Consider the following 25,193-nt stretch of genomic DNA (forward strand, 5'->3'; position numbering starts at 1 on the left):
TCAGGGAGTGAAGCTGAAAGGCAGGACCTCCAGGGTGACAATCTCTGGATTGCTACCTGTGCCATGTGTGAGTGAGGCGAAGAATAGAATGATTATGCACATTAATATGAGGCTGAGAGCATGGTGCAGGAAGGAAGGGTTCAGGTTTTTGGATAATTGGTCTTTGTTCCAGGGATGTTGGGATCTGTTTCGAAGGGACGGTCTACATCTGAACTGGAGGGGTACTAACATTCTTGCAGGAATGTTTGCCAGTGCTGCTCGGGGGGGGGGGTTTAAACTAGATGTGCTGGTGGCAGCGATCCAGAATACGAGAGAAGATGATATGATGAAGGATAAGGGACAGGTGGGGAATACACGTTTCCCAAATATTAATTGTGTAAAGGAGAAAGGTGAGACAGAACATGTGTTGGAAAAGTTACAAGTACAGAGGGTTGGTCAGAAGGAGCATGGGGTTAAATGTGTAGAAGGTTTGGGTGATCTTGAGAAGGTCATCAAAACTCAAGGTGCAATTAGCCCGATGGAAGTTCAAGGAGCTGGGTTAGGTACAATAGACAGTGTTTTAAGCAAAGAGAGGAGGAATGGGCTAAGAATTCTATACTTGAATGCGCGTAGTGTCAGAAATAAGACAGATGAGCTTGAAGCTCAGATGAAAATGGGGAACTACGATATTGTTGGGATAACAGAGACATGGCTGCAAGGGGATCAGGCCTGGGAATTGAGTGTACCAAGGTAAATGTGCTATCGTAGAGACAGAAATATGGGAAGAGGGGGTGGGGTGGCCCTGTTGGTGAGGAATGAGATTCAGTCCTTAGCAAGGGGTGACTTAGGAACAGGGGAAGTAGAGTTTGTGTGGATTGAGCTGAGGACCAGTAAGGGTAAAAAGACCCTAATGGGTGTTGTGTACAGGCCCCCAAACAGTAACGTGGATATTGGGTACAAGTTGATTAGGGAGTTAACATTGGCATGTGCTAAAGGCAATGCAGTCATTATGGGAGATTTCAACATGCAGGTGAACTGGGAGAATCAGGTAGGTGCTGGACCCCAGGATAGGGAGTTTGTGGAGTGTCTAAGGGATGTATTTTTGGAACAGCTTGTGCTTGAGCCAATCAGGAACGAGGCTATTTTGGACTTGGTGATGTGTAATGAACAGGAATTGATAAGTGATCTTGAAGTAAAGGAGCCATTAGGAAGTAGTGATCTTAACATGATAAGTTTTTATCTACAATTTGAGAGGGATAAGGGCAGATCAGAGGTGTCAGTGTTGCAATTAAATAAAGGAGATTACGGAGCCATGAGGGAAGAGCTGGCCAAAGTTAAATGGGCGGATGCCCTGGCAGGAAAGACAGTGGATCAGCAGTGGCAGATATTCTTGGGGATAATACAAAAGATGCAAAAGCAGTTCATTCCAATGAGAAGGAAGGATTCAAAGAGGGGGAAGGGGCCACAGTGGTTGACAAAGGAAGTCAGAGATTGTATAGCATTAAAGAAAAAGAAGTATGACAGGGTTAAGATGAGTGGGAATACAGATGATTGGGAAAGTTTTAAGGAACAGCAGATCTTAACTAAAAAAGCAATACAGAGAGAAAAAATCAGGTATGAGCTCAGTCTAGCCAGGAATATAAAAGGGGATAGCAAAAGCTTTTTTAGCTATGTGAAGAGAAAGAAGATAGTTAAGAACAAAGTTGGCCCCTTGAAGAATGAATTGGGAGAAATTGTTATGGGAAACAGGGAAATGGCAACAGAATTTAATGTGTACTTTAGATCTGTCTTCACCAGGGAGGACACAAGCAATCTCCCAGATGTATGGATGGGCCAAGGTCATAAGATATCAGAGGAATTGAAACAGATTGACATTAGGAAAGAAACTGTGATGAGTAGACTGATAGGACTGAAGGCTAATAAATCCCCGGGTCCAGATGGTCTGCATCCGAGGGTTCTAAAAGAGGTGGCTCAGGAAATTGTGGATGCATTGGTAATCATTTTCTAATGTTCCTTAGATTCAGGATCAGTTCCTGAAGATTGGAGAGTGGCTAATGTTATCCCACTTTTCAAGAAGGGAGGGAAGGAGAAAACGGAGAACTATCGCCCTGTTAGCCTAACGTCAGTCATGGGGAAGATGCTTGAGTCCATTATTAAGGACGAAATACTGGCATATCTTGATGGCAGTAATAGGACTAGGCCGAGCCAGCATGAATTTACCAAGGGCAAATCATGCTTGACTAATCTGTTTTTTGAGGGTGTAACAAGGATGTTAGACGAGGGTAAGCCAGTGGATGTAGTGTACCTAGATTTTCAGAAGGCATTCGATAAGGTGCCACATAGGAGATTGGTGAGTAAAATCAGAGCTCATGGCATTGGGGGCAGGGTTTCAACATGGATAGAAAACTGGTTGGCAGATAGAAAGCAAAGGGTAGCAGTGAATGGGTGTTTCTTGGACTGGCTGGAGGTGACTAGTGGGGTACCACAGGGCTCTGTATTGGGACCACAGCTCTTTACGATTTATGTCAACGATTTAGATGAGGGCATTGAAAACTATATCAGCAAGTTTGCTGATGATACTAAACTGGGTGGCAGTGTGACATGCGAAGAGGACGTTAGGAGAATACAGGGAGACTTGGATAGGCTGGGTGAGTGGGCAGATACTTGGCAGTTGTCATTCAATGTGAATAAATGTGAAGTTATCCACTTTGGAAGCAAGAACAAGAGGGCAGAGTATTGTCTGAAAGGTGTAGAGTTAGGTAAGGGAGAAATGCAAAGAGACCTAGGAGTCCTAGTTCATCAGTCAATGAAGGTGAACGAGCAAGTGCAACAGGCAGTGAAGAGGGCAAATGGAATGTTGGCCTTTATTACAAGGGGAATTGAGTACAAGAGCAAGGATGTCCTTTTGCATTTGTACAGGGCCCTGGTGAGACCACACCTGGAATATTGTGTACAGTTTTGGTCTCCAGGTTTAAGGAAGGACATTCTGGCAATTGAGGAAGTGCAGCGTAGATTCACTAGGTTGATTCCTGGGATGGCAGGGCTGTCTTACACAGAGAGATTGGAGAGATTGGGCATGTACACACTGGAATTGAGGAGATTGAGAGGGGATCTGATTGAAACCTTTAAGATAATTAAAGGATTTGATAGGATTGAGGCAGGAAATATGTTCCAGATGTTGGGAGAGTCCAGTACCAGAGGGCATGGATTGAGAATAAGAGGTCAGTTATTTAAAACAGATTTGAGGAAAAACTTCTTCTCCCAGAGAGTTGTGGAGGTGTGGAATGCACTGCCTCGGAAGACAGTGGAGGCCAATTCTCTGGATGCTTTCAAGAAGGAGCTAGATAGAGATCTGATGGATAGGGGAATCAAGGGATATGGGGACAAGGCAGGGACTGGGTATTGATAGTGAATGATCAGCCATGATCTCAGAATGGCGGTGCAGACTCGAGGGGCCGAATGGTCTACTTCTGCACCTATTTTCTATTGTATCTGCCTCCATCGCTGCCGCCAGCAGCCCATTCCACTCTGTACCTACTCCCCAGCACCTTAAACTTATGCCCTCTCGTGCTAGCCTATTCAGCCCTGGGGAAAAGCCTCTGACTACACACGATCAATGCCTCTCATTATCTATCTCTCTACACCTCTGTCAAGTCACCTCTTATCCTCTGTCGCTCCAAGGAGAAAAGGCTGAGTTGACTCAACCTATTCTCATGAGGCATGCTCCCCAATCCAGATCTTCAGATGTGTTGACACTCAGGAACTTGGAACTACTCACCCTTCCCACTGCTGATCCCTGAATGAGGACTGGTGTGTACGTCCTCAACATCCCTTCCCTGGAGTTCACAATCAATTTCTCAGTATATTTGACTCTTAGTGCAGGGTTGTTGCAACACCATTCAAACAACTGACTTATGTCATGTCTGTACACTTCCCCTTTCTTTCTTTATCAATTGTTTTATTAATTAAAAAAAGGTACATATATATAAACAAGAGGAGAATTATCTCAAATATCTATATCAATAACAATTCATATAAAAGGTAAAATAAACATTATCAAGATTATACATAGCATTAGTCTAATATTATATAATAAGAAATAAGATAATTAATTCTCCTCTTATCATTCCATGAAAAGAAAAAGATAAAGAAACTTTTATAATTTTTATATACTTAAAAAATACCCCCACAAAAAAAAAGAAAAAGAGGGGAAAAAAAGGGACTGGGCAGCCCAAACTGAGAGTAAAAGCAAGAAAAAGCTTCTAATCAAATCCAGTATTTTGAGAAAGTAACTGGAAGAGCAATAAATCAAACCATATGAAAATATTGAATAAAAGGTCACCAGGTTTCTTCAAATTTAAAGCAAATGTCCGACTTCTTATTTTCTCTAAACTTAGACAGGACATAATGGTAGTAACCCAACGAATAACAGTAGGTGGATTAGAATCCTTCCATTTAAGCAAAATGGCTCTCCTAGCCAATAAAGTTGTAAAAGCTATCATCCGTTGAGCGGAAACAGGAATATATCCTGCTTCTGGTGGAGTGATCCCAAAAATTGCTGTAAATAAATTCAGTTGTAGGTCCAAATACAAGACTTTTGATAAAGTTTTAAAGATACCTTTCCAAAACTTATCTACCTTGATACAAGACCAAAACATGAGTTAAAGTAGCCACCTCAATATTAGTACACCTCCTCATCACAATCTGAAATTCTACCAACATAGTAGAGTTATAGGCACATTTGTAGAAGGCGCTTGAGCTCTGTCTAGCCACACAGTCGTGGGTGTAGAGAGAGTAGAACAGTAGGCTTAGCACACATCATTGGGGTGTTGATTGCCAGCAGGTTAGTTCTGATCCACACTGACTGTGGTCTCTCTGTGAGGAAGTCAAGGATCTAGTTTCAGATAGAGGCACAGAGGCCCAGGTTTTGGACGGTGTTGATTAGAACTGAGGGTATAATTGTGTTGAATGCTGAGCTGTAGTCAATAAACAGCGATCTCCCTCCTGGCACTTATCCTTGTAAGTGGAACAAGTGCTACACCTGCCTTTACACTTCCTCCCTCGCCACCATTCATGGCCCCAAACTGTCCTTCCAGGTGAGGCGACACTTCACCTGTGAGTCGGCTGGTGTGGTATACCGTGTCCAGTGTTCCCGGTGTGGCCTTTTATATATTGGTGAGACTTGACACAGACTGGGAGACCGTTTTGCTGAACACCTACACTCTGTTTGCCAGAGAAAGCAGGATCTCCCAGTGTCCACACATTTTAATTCCACGTCCCATTCCCATTCTGATATGTCTATCCATGGCCTCCTCTACTGTCAAGATGAATCCACACTCAGGTTGGAGGAACAACACCTTATATACCAGCTGGGTAGCCTCCAACCTGATGGCATGAACATTGACTTCTCTAACTTCCATTAATGCCACTCCTCCCCTTCTCACACCATCCCTGACATCTAGTTGTTTGTTTTTTTTCTTTCTCTTTGCCCATCACCCTGCCTATTCTCCATCTCTATCTGGTGCTCCCCCCTCCCCCTTTCTTTCTCTCGAGGCCTCCCGTCCCATGATCCTTTCCCTTCGCCAGCTCTGTATCACCTTCGCCAATCACCTTTCCAGCTCTTAGCTTCATCCCACCCCCTCCGGTCTTCTCGTATCATTTTGCATTTCCCCCTCCCCCCACTACTTTCAAATCTCTTACTATCCCTCCTTTCAGTTAGTCCTGACGAAGGGTCTCAGCCCAAAACGTCAACAGTGCTTCTTCCTATAGAAGCTGCCTGTCCTGCTGTGTTCCACCAGCATTTTGTGTGTGTTGTTTAGACCTTCCAAAGTGTAGGCGTGAGATGGCACAGCAAGGTTCTTGATAATGGTATAACAGTGGTCAAGTGCATTGGCTGCTCTGTTTTCACAGGTGATACATTGGTGGTAGCTGCTCAGTGACTTCTTCGACTACCCTGGTTGAAATCATCCACAATAATAGGCAAGGCATCAGGGTATGCTATTTCATAACTGCTGATCATGGGGCATGATTCCTCCAGTGCCTATCTGACATTGGCCAGAATATACACCACTACCAGGATGTTGGCAGGAAACTCCCTTGGCAGATAAAATGCATGACAATTGACCGCTAGATGTTCAAGGTCGGATGAGCAGGATTGAGACTGAACCGCTACGTCTGTGCACCATGATAAATTAAGCATAAAGCATAATCTAGCTCCGCTTCCTTTAAAAGACTCAGTTGTCCTGTCTTTTCAGAGAATTATGAAGGCTTTGGGTTGCCATGCTACATCCAAAATGGCAGGTGTGAGCCATGATTCCATGAAACAATGTACACAACAGTTCATGATCTCCCTCTGGTACTGCAATCTTGCTCTGAGATCTTCACTTTTATTTTCCAGAGATTGTACATTTGCCAGCAGGACAGGTGGAGTGGGTGTCAAAGGTCTCTGTGTTTCAATTGTATGTACAGACTGGTTTGTCTTCCAGGCTTCCATTTTCTTAAAGGCAAATTGCACTTGCAACCTGAATCTGTTAGTCCAAGATCTGCCGATTTTGACTATCAATAGATTTTTTAAAACTTCTTAAAATGATTTTCCTTACTGAAGTTCCTATACTTATAACTAAGGATTTCAGCCGTAGTAGTCCTAAATGGGAATATTTGATGAATCCCATGCAAAGATACGCCACTTACCGATGCCATCTTGGCAAATCTTGACTTTGTACCATTATTAGTAAATTGTAGGGAGATAAGTGTCTGGGAATTGCTTTGCTGCATTTTAATGGAATTAAAAACATTGCCAGGCTAATACTGTCTTTAAAAGTCACTTAACAGACAAACGAGACCTTCAGCTGCAAGGTCCACCTATTGATAAAAAGTCTCCCAGCTGCAAGAACAATTGTAGCAGCTCTAACAGCAGCAGTTGCCTCTCAAAGCAACAATGGCTTTGAACTTTGTTAGCCTATTAATTATCCTAATAAATAGGTCCTGGTGAAAAATCTCATTGGAGTCTTTATATTATAATATGTTATTGATAATATAGCATCTACTGTAATACACATCATCTCGAAACCTGGTTCTTCTAACAACAAAAAGAGCTTCATGATTCTCTGCTATGGACTGTATGGTATGTTCCTACCAAAAGATATCTTTTGTTCTTCATGGTTTACTTCTTTCACAAAGTATAGGTTAGAAGAGATCTAAATAAGATTAGTGAAGAAGAAAATGTCACTAAAATGGTTAGAAAATTACTCTAAGTTTATTCCAATGGCTGCTTTCTGTAACTCTTTGCCTACATATTGGTCATCAGCAATTTGGGATAGCAATTGATAGAAAACACTGTTATTCATGCAAGATCACCATGATTATCAAGATATCCTGATTGAACTTTCTGACAACAGCTGTTTAGAAATTGCTAAATAATATTTCCTGAAATGCACGTTCTGTATAAAATAGGTATCTATATTTCCTCCAACATGCAGCGATAGGGGTAGGCTTTACATTTGTTAAAACAAGTTGTAATGCACTAAAGAGATGGGAGAGAAGGACTAATGTGACAAATCTTCATAAGTGACAACTTCTCAACTATCTCTTCAACAAAGCTTTCTATATTTAGCGAACAATTCTCCCTGACAATCCTTGCAGCAAGTGGTATGGTGTATTATAATGTGTCTGGAAGTGAGAATGAGACCTATGCAAATTTATTTCTAAATATTCACTGGAATTTAATGGACTTTCACATGCTTGGTATCATTTGAAACAGCAAGAAGCATTAGTAATATTGACATATGCAGATCTAAGAGAGGTAAATTTCATAGTTCAATGGTTCCATTTAATATCAGAGAATGCATACAATATACAATCTGAAATTCTTGTTCTTCACTGACATCCACAAAAACAGAAGAGTGCCCCAAAGAATGAGTGACAGTGAAAATGTTAGAACTCCCCCCCGCCATGTACAAACAGCAGCAAAGCAATGGCCCTCCCCTCCCCACTTACTGTGCAAGTAAAAATCATCAGCACCCTCTATTCACCAAGCAAACAATAGCAAAGCCCCCAAGAAAGACCAATATCTGTAGTGCAACAAAAACAAATCATTCACCCGACATTTTGACATGACCAAGCTATTAATGTGCTTTCAAAATGCCTTCTTTGGAAATTTGTGTTTCATGAGAAGAATAATTTTTGGAGTGAACAAGTATAAATATTACACAGAAAAAGCAGTTCTTCTGCAATGAATCTCAAAGGAGCATTAAAGTTCCCATGGATGAGAAGTTGATCAAGAATTGAAGTTGAAGCATTGGGGAGGGGATGATTTCTAGTTTCTTTGATCAGAATTATCAGTTTAGTTTGGGAACACTGAAGGCATAAGAATAGTTTCAGAGACTATTAAAAATCATCGTTTTCAAAATCTACTTCATGCCCTTAGTTATATGCTGTTAGGTACACTGTAGGAAGCCAATTAATGCCATTATGAAAATCTGTTGTGACATAAATGAAAAGCTGCGGAGTATTTAAAACCAACTTGTAAGGCTTTGATCTGCAAAACTAAGAACTACTGTTCACCTGCAATTTTGGAATATGGAATCCACTTGCTTTACACAAATCTTCTTCCTCCTCTCCCTCTTCATAATGAGATAAAATAGATAGTTTACTCATGATTTAATTTAAAATTGTTTCTGTAATTATTTCAGATTAATGGGAATTTGTTCCCTGTAGATTTGCCAAATTTTACACTAAAGGGACATAACTTGTTTCTTTTATCTTTCAGAAACTCACTTGAGGGATTCGCTGCACCAGATGGAGAAATTAAATCTAATGGACTTCAAGGTCTTCATAACCTGGTCCATTCTTTTCTTAATGGAACAAGTGCACTCGCACACTCTGCAGCAAATGATCCACTTTTTGTGGTATGTCTCTACCTTACCTAGTATGATTGAACAGCAATGATTTTACACAATCAACCTGATGCACCATCAATAACTCTCTGAGACGAGAGGCAAGATATCGGCTTTTATTGACTAGAAGAAAGAACAAGCAGCAATTGACCACCATGCTACATCCTGGAGACTGAGGGCAGGGCTCAGACCTCATCGCCTTTATACCGGGGTCTGTGGGAGGAGCCACAGGAGCAGTCAGCGGTGGGGGGTGGGGGGGGGGGAGCGTATCCAGACAGGTATATGTAGTTCACCACATTCACCCCCCCCCCCTTTGTTTTAAAAGAGAGTCCCCAGGGGGCGAAGTTTCTTACAAGTATATTTACAGGTTAACTCTATCAGGTGGTCGAATCTGTCACTGCGATCTACGTAGCACCGGCTGTGATTGCACAGGTGCCGGTGGTGATCGCACCGGAGACGGTGGTTGTGCTGGTTCCAGCCTAACTGGAGGTGTCAGCCCACTAGGCGTCAGTGATCCCTCATGCGTGTGCGAGGTGCCTGGTATATACGCGTATGAAACACCCGGTATATGAGTGTCATGAGGAGTCTGTGTAGGGCCTGGTGTGTGTGGTGTCGCCTCGGGTACAGGGTTCATAGTTACCGTGGAGTGTTCGGGGTAGTGGTCTGCTGCTCCTGCAGGCGCCAGGTCGCGGACGGAGACCATGTCCTCCCGCCCATCAGGTAAGACCACTTAAGCATACTGGGGGTTTGCATGTAGAAGGTGAACCCTCTCGACCAGCGGGGAGTATTTATTGCTCCTCATATGTTTCCGGAGCAGCACTGGCCCTGGGGATGTCAGCCAAGCTGGTAGGGTGACCCTCGAGAGGAGAATTCTGTGCATAATAGCAGGCTCAGTCGCACGAACCTCCTTCAAGTATGATTGGAAGCATGCAAGCCAGAGTTCAAAGGCAAGAGCTGCTTCTGGAGTTTGGGGGTCCAAATCTAATTTTTCCAGATGTAAAATACTTTCTATGTTTTAAAACTTCCAGTTAATAAAATTGATGCACCATCAATAACTCTCTGAGACGGGAGGTGAGATATCAGCTTTTATTGACTGGAAGAAAGAACAAGCAGTAATTGACCACCATGCTACATCCTGGAGTCTGAGGGCAGGGCTCAGGCCTCAATTGCCTTTATACCGGGGTCAGTGGGAGGAGCCACAGGAGCAGTCAGCAGGGGGAGCATGTCCAGACAGGTATATGTAGTTCGCCACACAACCAACTGTAATTCCAGTTACCATGTTTAATGTTTTGCCAATAGCACTAAATACCTTGCTAGATTGTGTCGTTTATTGCTGGGATTAACAAATTCTTTGGTCTCTGTTTTCCCAAAACACAGTTGAGTTTTTTTGAGATGTAGCTTTAGACCCAGAAATTTTTTACTGTCTTAAATTTTAGAAGTTCATGGTGTAAATTACTTCAGAGAAGAATAGGAAGAAACAGGGGGTCCTTAGACTATCCTGATGTGGGTTAGAGGTGTAATACGATTTTACAACCACAGTAAAGATGAAACTTTTAGGATTAGTGAACTGGAAACAGTAATTCACGAGGGGAGCGGGCATTCTATTAACATGTGAGAAGGGACTGGAGCAGAGGTCAAAGGATAGAGCCAAGGTAAGAAGTAACAAGTCTGGTGGAGCAAGAATAAACTGAAACCATGGGTCTGTTGGGCACTCTTGTTTGTCTGCCAGAGGAATGGAAGTGGCTGCCAGAGAAGCCGAAAACCAGTTGGAAAGGGTAAGGATAGCATCAGAGTTACAAGTGCTGACGCTACACTGAGAAGCAGAAGCTGCCAGGGCGGAAGCAGAGTTAATAGAAAATGCTGAAGAAATGCATGATCTGGTTGACGTAAAATCAACTTCAGAAAAGATCAGATTGGAACGCACAAGCGACTACGTCCGATCTCAAATAGTCCTGAAAATTCGTTCTTCCTCTCCATACTTATACGCTAACGCCCCATTTCATGAGGAGCCTCAGAGAGGCCCAATTGCATCACATCCATCCGAGGAAGACAATTTACCCTTGCAACTCTGCGATGAATTCAAGAATGAAAGGGCTGCTGACAAATACTTCTCGACACCAAACTTACCAGATTTGGCGAGAAGAGAGGCAAAGGCTGAATTCAGAACAGCAAATTCCATAACAGAGGTACGCCCTCAGTCATATACCCGCAGACATATTCCCCCAGGCCACATGCCACTTGCAGTTGAACCCATGGCACAGTATTTAGCACAACGAGATCTCGTCACTTCAGGACTATACCAGTTTGACGATAAACCTGAAAATTACCGTGCATGGTACTCCTCATTTGCCAATGCTATCCACGGAGTCCAGCTCGGAGCAACCCAAGGGTTGGATCTTATGGTGAAATGGCTGGGAAAAGAATCATGCGAACAAGTGAGCCACATACGTTCAGTGTACATCAACAACCCCAAGCTAGCCTTACGCAAAGCATGGGAGAGACTTCAGGAGGGCTATGCGGCCCCCGAAATTATTGAAGCGGCACTATACTGACGTCTGGAAAATTTTCCTAAGGTGTCAGCCAAGGACCACACTCAGTTAAGAGAGCTCGGAGATTTACTCATGGAGATTCAAGGCGCCAAAGAAGATGGCTACTCAACTGTTCTATTATACCTAGATACTCCATAAGGGATTAGACAAATCGTGGACAAACTTCCATTTGGGCTGCAGGAAAGGTGGGTGTCCATTGGCGCAGAGTACAAGGAAGAGAACAATGGTCGATTTCCTCCCTTCAAGTATTTCACTAGGTTTGTGTGCAAGGAGGCGAAGAAGCGAAACAACCCTAGCCTCATGGGTCCAGGAAGCAGTACAATTTACATCAAGCCAGATAAATCCACTTCGAATAATTTCAACATTAATAAACCTGTCTCAGTGCTTAAGACTGAAGCCTTTACAACTAACAATGACCCTAGCAAGAATTGTCCATTGCATAACAAACCCCACCTCCTCAAAAAATGCAGAACGTTTAGGGGAAAACCCCTTGAAGAGAGAATGGCCCTTCTCAAGAAGAAAAAAATATGTTTTAAATGCTGTTCCTCGACCTCTCATCTTGTTAGAGAGTGTACGATCTCCGTGAAGTGCCCGGAATGTAATAGCATTGATCACGATGGGGCCATGCATCCCGGCCCGTTACTGCAAACCGACAACGCTCCTTCACCCCCACAACAGGACGGCGGGGAGGGAAAGGCTCACTCCAGGACAACTGTTGTCAGCTCGAGCTGCACAGAAGTTTGCGGTCAAGCTCAGTCAAGCCGTTCTTGTTCAAAGATCTGCCTCACTAAGGTGTACCCTAAGGGAGCCAAAGACAAGGCCATCAAAGCCTATGTAATTTTGGATGATCAGAGCAATCGCTCACTAGTCAGTCCAGAGTTCTTTGACTTGTTCAACATTGAGAGTAATCAGTTCCCATACTACCTTAGAACTTGCTCAGGCAGCGTGGAAACTTATGGAAGGAAGGCAGAAGGCTTCCAGCTCGAGTCCCTGAATGGTAAAGTTGTCATCTGTCTCCCTCCACTCTTAGAGTGCAATGAAATTTTGAATAACCGCACTGAGATCCCGACGCCAAGTGCGGTGCTACACCAGCCACATCTCCACCACATCGCCAAACACATCCCAGAACTGGATCCAAAAGCAGAAATGCTCCTGCTATTAGGAAGAGATGTTCTCCGGGTGCACAAGGTTAAGCAGCAGGTCAATGGACCACACGACGCCCCCTTTGTGCAACGCCTGGATCTGGGCTGGGTGGTGATAGGAGAGGTGTGACTTGGCAATGTACACAAACCGACAGTTAACACACTCAAGACCAATGTGCTAGAGAGTGGCCGCCATTCAATTTTTCAACCCCGCACAAGTTTCATGTGTATCAAGGAGAACACAAAAGGCAAAAACAAGAAAAAGAAGAAGAAAGGCAAAAGTGCAAAATGTGATAGTGAAATTTCTGGTGAGTATACCATAGATCTAAACACACAAGAGAACTTGGGTAATGCTTTTCACAATGAGTTCCATCATGAGGAAACCAAAGAGAGTTGCAACTCATTAGAGAAAGGTGGTCAACAGCCAGTATGAGTAACATAAATTCTGTCAGAAAATCATTTTTCACAGTCTTCACAAATTCCAACACCCTGTCTGCCATTCTGTGGAAGAGGAACAAAAACCCTGAAAAGGAAACCGGAGATGCAGCAACGCACCCGATTGACCCACGAGGTACTGTGCACACTAATGGTAGAGGTCACAGCCATTATAAATGCACGACCACTCCTACCTGTGTCTTCTGACCCAGAAAACCCCTTCATACTCTCGCCATCAATGCTCCTTACGCACAAGGCAGGAGCTCCCCCTCCACCAGGAGACTTCTCAGATAAGGATTTGTACACAAAGCAACGGAGACAGGTCCAGGCTCTGGCAAATCGGTTCTGGTCTCGTTGGAGACAGGAATATCTACCTTTGTTGCAACACAGACAAAAGTGGACAGAATCCTGCAGGAATCTTCAAGTTGAAGATTTAGTCCTGCTCAGGGACAAGCAAATCGCCCGCAACAGCTGGCCAATGGCCAGAATCACTGCCACATTCCCTAGTGGGGATGGACATGTCAGGAAGGTTGAGTTGAAAACTACCAACCAAGGTGATGTGAAAATTTACCAAAGGCCAGTTACAGAAGTCATTCTACTTCTACCTAAGGACTGATTTAGAGACTGAAGTTTTGTATTATGTTCATTGTGACCTTATGAAGGTCAAGCGGGGAGTGTGTTGCCTTTATGGCATTTGTTTAGTTTATAATATTTTCACTTTAGTAATTAATTTGTTAGCATTTTTTAATTAAAGTTAAGATTGTTTAAAGTAAATTCGTTGTCTGTGATATATTGCGGTATGCGATGACGTCACATCCGGTTTCGCCGCATCTGGTGGGAAAATACCAGTTTGGAGAAACAGGAAGGAGGGGATTCACGTGCAGGATCAGCACGAGAAAAGTTTTCTTTCTACGCACTAGAAACATAGTGAAGCAACGCCGTAAGTTCATGAGATAATCAATATGTTGAATTAAAATGTTAACACTGATTCTGTTAAAAGTAATGACGGTTGATAAGGTTTATGTTTTCGTTAGTTAAAGAGTTGCAGATAGTTTGTGTTGAAGTGTATTTAAAGTAGTCAATGGCTTAGGTAGATTCTGACTGTATGCTGCACTTTTATGTAACGTAGTTGTTGTAGTTTTACTTTGCAAGTATTTACGATGTAAATGTGATATCAGGAAGGAAATAAATACTGTATATATTTCGTATTGTTTTATCAACAGTTTTCACCATACGTTAATGTGGAAGAGTGAACAGTAAACGGTTAATCTTACTGCAATCCTGTTTTCATTGACTACTGTTCACCTCGGTGTTTAGTTCAGAGTTCTCTTACATCTGAGCAAGAACACTATAGGCCTACTAACACATTTATCTTGGGATGTGGGAGGAAACCAGAGCACCTGGAAGATCACAGGGAGAATGTATAAACTCCTTACAGACAGCAGTGGAATTGAACCCAATTTGCTGACACTGCTACACTACCATGCCACCCAAATAATTTGCTTAAAATAATAAGAACCTATATTTTAACTAAAACCTCAGAAAAAATGGAGATAAATCATAGATATTAAAATTAGTAAGATTTCCTTTATCTCTCCTCAAGGTCAGTGCTGCCATTCAAAAGAATAGGTTTCTTGCACCAGCTATTCCCCATATGAAGGTGAATAGCTGGTGCAAGAAACCTGTTCTTCTCAGTGGCCGGTGCTCAGCCAGTGGGCTCTGCTGTGCATTCAACAGCAGGGCATAATTTTAGATTTATCTCCTGCTCCTTCTTCTTCTCTTCAGCATATAGGCAAAAGTTGGAGAATTCCTGCACAATAGCCCATGAAGTGCATGGTGCATGTGAACTACTGGAACTACTGGAACCACTTCAGAAACAGTACTATTTGCTTCCAATGTGCATCGGTAAAACATTTCAGGGAGAAGTAGAACATTTCATAGATCCTGCTTTCCCCTTCAGAGGAGCTGATTGACTGTGTGGTACACATTACAGAAATATGTACTTCCTGACACAAGTTCTTCCATAATTACATTGCTTGTTAGTTCAAAATGCCAGGTTTCCTCCAGGATCTTAATGAGAGAAATCTGCTGCAACTTTCTGGCCAGCAGCTAAAATAGGTAGAAACTGTCCCTGCACTCTAAACATTACAATGCAAGTAGTAGTTGGATTGACACGACTAAGTTTGGTCATTATCGAATAGCAATCAAAATCAAAAGCCTGCTGATGTTGGCAATCTGAAATAAAAACAGAAAATGCTGGGAGGACTCTGCTGGTCATTGTCATCTATGGAAGGAAAAACAGTTAACATTTTAGGTTGAAGTTCTTTCATCCAAACTGAGAATAAAAGAGAAACCAAGTTAGTTAAGGTACTTCAAATGAGAGTAACAACATAAAATGTTGGATGAACACAGCAGGTCAGGCAGCATCTGATGGGGAGGAATAAACAGTCGATGTTTCAGGGCAAGACACTTCAACAGGACTTCAAACTAGTATTTTTCCTGGTTTTGGCGAAACATCTTGGACCTGAAACAATATCCTCTCTTTCTACAGATGACTGAGCCGTTGATTGTTTCTGGCATTTTATATTCTTACTGACTACTCTTTTTCAGCGATGACTGAGCAGCGGGTCTGAGGGCTGAAATGTTGGCTGCACAATGCTATTTTAAATTCTGTACCAAATGTACAAAGGAGATTATAGCATCCATGCTCTTTGTCATGTTTTTGAACTTTTTGCCCACCTGCCAGATATTCAAGGGCAGTAGACAGATGGAGTGAAGACATCCTTACAAATTGGGAAAATATATTTACCAACATCAATGTGTTACATTGTACCAGGTGCTACATGCCTTTACTGATGCCGTTTTTGACGAATGGATGAAACAGAACAATCCCTCAACCAGTGTGTGGCCAGAGGAGATGGCACCTATTGGACACAACAGGCAATTTAACATGGTGCCATTTTACCCACCTGTAACCAATGAGGAAATGTTTGTATCTTCCAGTGAGCTTGGCTATTCATATGACATTGAATCATCAGGTATGTTTAAAAGATTATAATAATAATAATCATCATCATCATCAGTTTAATTCAATCTGATTACTTACACAGGCACAATCAAATGGTAAACATTATTCACCAAAATTTTGCTTTAAAGTACAAACTCATTAAAGAAATCATGCCTTACAATAAGTATAAGCCTGATCCAGTTTTTGAGTCAGTATCCCAGAAATTTCATTGCAACCAATTTGTTATTACAGATAGGACAATCCATAATAACCATCAGGATATAACAACACAGGACAAACAAGCAAGAACAACTTATGTAATAGATATAGTCATTCCAAACATAACTTACAGAAGTTAATAAGTGAAAAACACCAGAAATACACTGAATTAAAAGAGGAAATTGAAAGACTTTCGACCATGAACAGGGTATACATTGTCCTGATAGTAATATCTATGATTGGTGTCATCCCAAAGTCACTGCACAAAAGCATTAAACAATTAGGCCTACACAGTAATATCTATGTAAATCTTCAGAAAGCCACAATACTAAACACTACTAGAGTAGCTTGAAAGTTCCTAGCAATTGAGAAATTAGCGTGCTTGGCTGTGCCTGTACCTGAGATTTTACCAGCTTGAGAAGAGAGAAAATAAAAATACAATAATAATAGTTTTATTTATTGAGCATTTTTCATACCGATGGTGTTTCAAAGTGCTTTACGATAGGCTAGGACTACAAACATGAAAACAAAAGTCAAAAAGATGTTAGTTAAAAGCAAGGTTAAATAAATAGATTTTGAGCAGGCGTTTAAAAGTGTCAACTGAGTCCTCATCCCATATAGATTTAGGTACTGAATTACATTGTTTAAGAGTGTAGTTCAAAAAAGCTGACCTGCCAATTATTTTTTGAGAGAGATTGTTTAGCTTTAAGAGTTGAGCAGAAGAAGATCTGGGAGCTCAAGTGGGATTATAAAACGAAAATGATTCTGTGATGTACCCCATTCCCTGACCATGAAGAGCTTTAAAAACAACTATAAAATCAGTTCTAAAAGGTCCAGGAAGCCAAGGCAGAGTAACTAGTTAAGGAATGATATGTTCCCTCATCCTGGTTTTGGGTAAAAGTCTAGCAGTTGCATTCCAAATGAGTTGAAGTTTGTCAATGGGTTGCTTTGGAAGACCAATGAAAAGTGCATTGTGGAAAACCTAGTTTATTTGTCTTTCAGCTTCATTACATTCAATATTTATTAAGTATAGAAATGCTGCTCTGGTCATTTCCTTTATGTGGGATGTAAAATTCAATCTGAATCAAGCATAACACCCAAGCTAGTAACATGATTTTACAAGGAGAACCAAGTTCCCAAGTTTATCAAGAAGATTATCTCTTTTGAATTATTTTCTCAGAAGATGTTTTCTTCCATTATTTATTGATTCTTTTGCCAACTAAGGACTTTATGTTACCAGGACAGAGTTAGAGAGTTGAGCAGGATCAGACTTTATGTGTGTAAGAGAAGGAGGGGTGATGTTTTAGTGTTGTACAAAGTCATGGCGTGTGTGTAGGTAGGGTGAATACAAATAGTCTCTTACCCAGGATTGGGGAATCAAGAATAAGAGGGAAAAGGTTTAAGGTGTGAGGAATTAAAGACCTGAGGGGTAACTTCTCTTCACCCAGAGGGTGAATGAGATGGCAAATGAATTGGTTGAGGCAAGTATATTCGCAACATTTAAAAGATACTTGGACAGGTGCAGAGACAGGGAAGGTTTTGAGGGATATAGGGCAAATCTGGGAAAGTGGAACTAGCTTAGGTGGGCATGTTGTTTGTACTGACCAGTTGAGCTGAAGGACCTGTTTCCATACTATATGATTCAATAGCTCAATGGCACAAGGTCCTTCCTCAACATGTCTGAAGAACAATGTCTAAGCACATCCTGGTTTTGAAGATGCAACATTGAGTACATGATCTGCAGCCATATTCTCTGTCCTAGACTACTCTCACTGTGGAGAATAAGGTCAGAGTGATATTGACTTCCTGACCTCAAGATCATCCCTGGCACCACTAGTAGTTTCTGCATTATATCACAATTTGAGGTTCACCGCAGGATTAGAATAATCATTTAATATCTCTTTATTCAGAAGAGCTACTTTACATATTTTGATATAATTGAGGAAAAGGTAGCCTTGGAACTTCCAGCATTCCTATTTTTCCAAAGATCTGGGGCATTCACATGATCATTTGAACCCCCCGCAAAAACCTTGAGATCTTCATCCAGAGAAAGGGGCTTCTTTTCCCTCAATGTTGAGGTAGTTTTAGATCAAGACTATATATTTTTTTTCATCATCCATAGCATACTTTCTGGGAACTTGCACTACTCCTTCACTTTTGTTTTGTCAGACATCCTTAGTCGATAATACTGCCTTGAAGAAGATCTCTATGACTTCCAACACTTATGCTCACTTTAACCACTCCAACTGAGTATTACTGCAACCAAAGTCATGGAGGTAGACAATGTTCAAATGATAAACCCAACCAGATTGGAGACTGGTAGTAACCTCATTTGTATTTCATAACTTCGCTAATACCTTTGCTGAAACAATTTATTCTATGGAGTATAGAATCAGATAATGCAGAAATGGACTGTTCCATCTACCACAGCTTTTGCCCATCTACACAAATACTATTTTCACACACTGGAATAATATTCTTCTATGACAGACAACTCCAATAGGCAGACTGCAGGCCAGGTCCGGACCGTGAGAAACAAATGTCTGGACCGAGCCGACCCATTGGCACTTAGGTGAATGCACCTGTCATAACATGTAAATAAAGCACACGCTGCTCTAATTTATTTTAACCTCATCCCACACCGTACACTTGACTTATGCCCCCATAGAGAATGCAGCCTACTGCGCGCTCTTTACGGTCCTCGACTAGACAGTGGCACGCACCAGCTACCCACCTGTCATCTAAGCGAATTGTTACCAGCAGTAAGTCACGGACCCTAAACCAAGAACAACATGGCCTGTGCGAAAAAGTGCAAAGTCAACCAGGAAAACCATCAGTTCAAATCTGACTGGACTGATCAGTTTTGTTTTATTTTACCGGACCAGGCCAATACTAAACCAACATGCTTAATATGCATGCAGTCCGTAACTGTCTGCAAATCAGAAAATCTAAAGCAGCACTTCAACACTCTGCATGCTGTCAGTTTTAATGACAACTACCCTGCAAAATCAGATCAATGCAGACAAAAAGTTGCAAACATGATAACATCATACAAGCACTCTGTTTCTACTATTTGTAAGTCAACATCTGCATAAGAGAGCACAACAGCTGCAACATTGCATGTGTCATGGAATGTTGCCAAAGCTAAGAAGCCATTCGCTGATGCCGATTTGATTAAACCATATGCAATTGATATGGTTGGCGAAGTTTTAAGTCATGATGAGAGAACCAAGAAAATGGTTGTGGAGCTATTAAGAATGGTGCCATTGTCGACTAACATTTCTCTCACTGATTGCTGAGTGAATCAATTTATTTTTGTCCATTTGCCAATCTTGTTGTGGTATAATAATATTACAACAACAATAATACTGATAATTTCATTTATAGCTACACTTCATACTTCAAAAGCTACACAGCTTAATTAAAAAGAACAAGTCAAGTCAAGTCAAGTCACTTTTATTGTCATTTCGACCATAACTGCCGGTACAGTGCGTAGTAAAAATGAGACAATGTTTTTCAGGACCATGGTGTTACACAACACAGAGAAAGCTACACTAGACTACAGACCTACACTGGACTACATAAAGTGCACAAAAACAGTGCAGGCATTACAATAAATAATGAACAGGACAGTAGGGCAAGGTGTCAGTCCAGGCTTCAGGTATTGAGGAATCTGATAGCTTGGGGGAAGAAACTGTTACATAGTCTGGTCGTGAGAGCCCGAATGCTTCTGAACCTTTTCCCAGACGGCAGGAGGGAGAAGAGATTGTATGAGGGGTGTATGAGATGCTGCTCCCGGATCCAAATAGATTAAATGAGAGAACAGAAACAGTGGAAAAGGCAGTGTGTATGTGTGTGTGTGTGTGTGTATTTTAAGTCCCAGATGAGTTCTCAATGTGACAGCTGACAGTTGTGATAGCTAGAGTCATAATTAAATGTTGGTTTTGGGCTTCTTTTGTTTGAGAATCCCAGGCCTAAATTATTACTACTACCACCACTACTACGACTACTAATAATAATAATAATGGTGATAGCAGCAACAACAACATCTAGGCATAAAACAACTTACTGGTGCAATGAATAAACTCCTGGATGTTCTGGCCCTTGGCTTGGCATGCTTGGCATAATTTGGCCCCTGTGGGGAACCCTGTTCTGTGATTTGCCTATTGAAGTATCTGCCTAGTTGCCTCTCAAATGTAGAAATTCTATCTATCTCCCCACCATCTTTGGCAGTGCATCTCTTTGTGTAGAGATGGTGATGGTGACCAGAAGGAACAGGGTGGGGAAAATACTCCATGGGGGCGATTCCTCTGTAAGCGCATGAGCTGGATCATCTTGTTCAGCACTGTAGGGAAACGGTGTCTGGATGTGCTGGTTAGGATTCCTTAATCAAAAAGAGAGTCTCTTGAACACTGCAATAGAATCCTTGATGTTTCTTGTTATTTCTAACTCATACAGACTTAAAAAAATCCCAAAATATTTAAATACAGGAAGTTCACCTCATTATTCTCATAACAAATAATGTTATTCCATTGCTTAGCATCAAAGTATTGTCAGTTTTCATTTTCAATTTATATATTCCATGGGGTTTTAATACAACATTTAACAGAGATAGTTAGCCCCTGAGGCATGGCCCTTCCACATGGTCACTTTATTGCAAGCTTCCAGTGTTCACGACACATGCAGATTAAAATGCCATCCCTGCTGACTGGGGTGTACTTCAGACCCCTGGTCCTGAAGGCTGTCCCATAAGCCAGCAGACCTCTCAGATTCCAATGCCATTCCTCTTCTCCCCCTTTCCCCACCTGCCTATCAGCCCCCTCACCTGGATCCACCTGCCAACTCTTGCTCCACCCCTTCCCTCCAATTTTTTATGCTGTTATCTCTCCTCCCTTTCAGTCCAGGTGAATGGTCTCGACCTGAAATGCCAACTGTGCATTTCCCTCCATAGATGCTAGCTGACCTGCTGAGTTTCTTTCATTGTGATGGCATTGCCCGAGGCTTCCACTCATTCTTCAGTGGGCTATTCCACCCCTTTGTCTAGCCAGGGCACTTGCATCTGCAGTTATGGGAGCACTCTGGCAGGAATTGACTACGACCCAGACTCTGAAAGGGTCTTAGAGAGAACGTGCAAGCATCCACACAGATGGCATCGGAGGTTGGTGTTAAAGCCAGAGCACTGAGAGCAGAGAGGCAGCAGCTCTACAACCTGCACCATTGTGCCACTCTACAACTCTCTTGGGAGTTTGGATTTCCACGTTTTACATAAAAGTTGGTGAGGGAAGTGAATGGACAGGATGAAGATGGCTGTTTGGTGCTATTATTTCACTGCTAGTCTTAAGAATCCAACTGTTGTCTTTGTTTTAAAGGCAACGATTGAAACAAAGGGTATTTGAGGATCAGTATAACAGCTGATCTGAAGGGAGATCTACTGCTTGGTGTTCTGCGGACTGCAAGGAGGAAGGCTAATTGTCGTTCAGGGCTGAAACCGAGAGATTAGAACAAGGCTAGGGACAATTGGATGTTAAGTCAGGATGAGACTAAGCTTCTATGGCTGGACAGTCACAAATTACAGTTGCTACTTCACATTGTTTGTGGGGAGCCTTTTGGACTGGTTTCATTGAATGTAATCAGCGCTACCTGTGTCATATGGGGAATTCTGCAGCAGATACCATTTGCCTCAAGGGCCTAAACTTATGTCTATTTAGGATATGGTATAACATGAGCATGAAACCTGACCCTTACCTGTTCCTGTCCAAGGAATGACTATTTAATAAATAATCCAGTGATTTTACAATCATCATTGCTATTGAAATGACCATTAACCTGTTTCACTCATTCCACAGAAGCTCCATTTGGCTTGGGTGCCATCCTTGGTGTGGCCTTCGGTGGGATCTTTGTGGGTCTTGTCTTATTGACTGCAGTGTTGCTGATAATTCCATGTCAAAGAAAAAATCAAGATTTTGAATATTTGCTAAGTTCAAAGTTTTCTAACAGGATGTACACTGAATAAACTTAATTCATGCTTGATATAACTATTATTGCTAATATTCTGTTATCCCCCACTGTGCAATATAAAATCACTGTATTAAAGCATGACCAAGAACATTATTAAACATTCAGCTGCTGGCAATACTACTAATTAATTACTCACAACTAAGCTGTGCTATATAATCTTTGGATTCAACAATTATGATCTGCTCAAAATAATGAGAAAAAATTTCAATAATGTTCACATAAAATTGTCTTATGTATATGACTGTAATACTATTTACTGTCTATTGTACACATACTTAGGTTATTGTACAATCTATCAATGATAATGCATTCTTGGAAACTTTCACTTTACTGCTGGGATTTAGAGGATGGTTTGTCTTACTGATCTGTAAATGGGTTGGATATTTCATTTTTAAAGTGCTTTAAAATCAAGAATTTGCTTCAGTATGAAGGAAGTGTTAACAGGATCTTTTTCATTTCTAATTCATGGTCTGTATTTTAAGATTAAATACCTATAGAAGATATTATCCCTTAATTATTAGACTGATTTTTTTTTAATCAAGGGAACAGTTCTGGAATGATCTGAAAAAGCTTCTTTGAATGTTGGTCACCCGGTCTGAATTATAACTTGTATTACCGTCCATAGCATAGAATGCTCATCAAGACTGCACAGGCTCATAAAGCAAACCCACTTCTCCTCTAATTAATTTTGCCATCAGCTCATTGCAGATCCTACCAGTCACCTTTACACCAAGGGTAATGTACAGTAGGCAATTAATCTACCAAACTGCACCTCCTTGGGGTGTGTAAGAGTGCAGTCACAGAAAGGAAATGATAATGCCCCAGAGAGAGAGCACTGGAGGTCAGGACTGAACCAGGTTGCAAGTGCTGAGACAGCTCTACCTTGCCACCAACTGCAGTTACTTATCAGTCGCTCACACTGTTACCCTAAATTAACAAATATGTTACCACCCTACTGCAAAGGAATTGGTTGATTAATTAAATCATGTCCTATTTTCTCCCACTCTTTATTACAAGGTATTACAGATGTGCACAGGCAGATTTCTACAGAAGTGGAATGCATTCTGTAGCCATACACTTATAGTTATTCACTCACTTCAGTACCCTGTTCCTGCCATCAAAGTTCAAAGTACATATATTATCAAAGTATGTATAAATTATACAAACTTGAGATTCGTTTGCTTACAGGCAGCCACAAAGCAAGAAACCCAAAAGACCCAATTTTAAAAACAGACCGACATCCAATGCTCAGAGAGAAGAAAAAAGCAAATCCAATCAAATCATGCAAACAATAAAGCCAGCATCAGTATTCAGAACGGAATTGAGGCCATAAACCCGAATCCAGGAGCAGCAGAATGGGCCCATAGCCTCAGTCCCTGAGAGGCAGATCGTTGAGAAGCTCACAGCCTCAGCCTCAGCGCCATGGAGAGCAGGGTAAAGCATCGCAGAGCAGAACTGGCTCAGCCCTTGCCTCTGGTCCTCACACGCTGCCTTTCCGATCGATCTGGCCTGGCATTTAAATTGTCCAAGTGCTGGGTTGTCTCCTGAACTCGGGCTTGGGCCTCGCTGCAGAGATACATTCTGGGCTGCTTCCAGCCCGTACTCAACCTTTTCAAATCGGCACAGCGGTTAGATGGATCAAAGCTCACTCCCAGTTCAGGTGGTCATCACCCCGTGTTTCAATCTTTTAGTATTAAGAAATATATCTACTTCCTTCTTGAATATACTTTACAATGGCATTCACCAGCTTACTCAAAAGGCAAATGCACAGATTCAGAGCTTTCCTCATCTCCAGTCCGATCGGTAAATCCAGGGGTTGCAACGCCAGGTGTGGATCCACCCTGTAACTAGTTTGTCTAGTCTTTTCTATATTTTCTATATTTATATTAAATCATGCACTACATGATTTCCTCTCAACCTTGCTCAATGAACAATGAGTGCATTGCATGTGGGAATGTTGATTTTAATTGGTATCCCGAGTCAAATGTTACGGATGAAATACAGTTGGAAAAATACCTGCAGCTCATATAGTTGCTCCCCAAATTATTACATGCGGAACCAGAAATGTCTCATTCAAATTCATTGCAACACCAGTTAAAATACAGTTACAGGAAGAGGCAATTTTGTACTGTCTATAAAAATGTCCTCTTACACCGAAGTAACTTTTGTAGATTATATTGAAAGCCAAAACAGACTGGAAGAATGAACTGACCCCCACTACTCCTGTTTCCTTTGTTACTGTGTATCATTTTGGGCCCCATAATCCGAGGGATGATGTGCTAGCATCGGCGAGGGTTCAAAAGAGGTTTACGAGAATGATCCCTGGAATGAATGGATATGAGGCATGTTTGATAGCTGTAGGCCTGTGTTCGCTACAGTTTAGAAGAATGAGAGGGGAGCTCTTGGAAACCTACCGAGTATTGAAAGGCATAGAATGCTTCCAGTAGTGTGAAAATCTAAGACCAGAGGGCACAGCCTCAGAATACAAGGGCACCCCTTCCGAAAAGAGATAAGGAGAAAATCATAAACACACGAGGTTCTGTAGGTGCTAGAAACACACACAAAAAATGCTGGAAGAACTCAGCAGGTCAGGCAGTATCTATGGAGAGTCAATCATCTATGTCCTGATGAAGGGCTCTGACCCATAACATTGATTGATAATTCCTCACCACAGATGCTGCCTAACCCGCAGAGATGTGGAGATATTTCTTTAACCAGAGTGTCGTTCTATGGAATACATTGCCACAGAAGTCTGTAGAGGGCAATATTTAAGGGTATATTTAAAGTGGAAGTTGATAGTAAGAGTGTTACAGGGAGAGGGCAGGAGAATGGAATTGAGGGGAAAAGCAAATCAGCCATGAATGAATGGAGGAGAAGACTCGCTAGGTCGCCGAGTGGTCTTATATCATTCCTGCAACCCAATGCAGATCAGGTGATTATTTTGTAGAGT

The 25,193-nt window shown here is 41.8% G+C and overlaps 1 protein-coding gene across 1 annotated transcript in view; it reads left to right on the forward strand.

The window, feature by feature from the left end:
- The window catches only part of dct (dopachrome tautomerase), a 64,273-nt gene extending 41,537 nt beyond the window's left edge, over positions 1-22,736 (forward strand). The window contains exons 7-9 of the mRNA XM_059970363.1: positions 8,747-8,885; positions 15,836-16,037; positions 22,072-22,736. Coding sequence (XP_059826346.1) covers positions 8,747-8,885; positions 15,836-16,037; positions 22,072-22,238 — 508 coding nt within the window. The 3' untranslated portion in view covers positions 22,239-22,736. The remainder of the gene's footprint in view (positions 1-8,746; positions 8,886-15,835; positions 16,038-22,071) is intronic.
- The last annotated feature ends 2,457 nt before the right edge of the window (positions 22,737-25,193 follow it).

This window comes from Hypanus sabinus, chromosome 5 (assembly GCF_030144855.1).
Source record: "Hypanus sabinus isolate sHypSab1 chromosome 5, sHypSab1.hap1, whole genome shotgun sequence".
Classification (NCBI taxonomy): domain Eukaryota; kingdom Metazoa; phylum Chordata; class Chondrichthyes; order Myliobatiformes; family Dasyatidae; genus Hypanus; species Hypanus sabinus.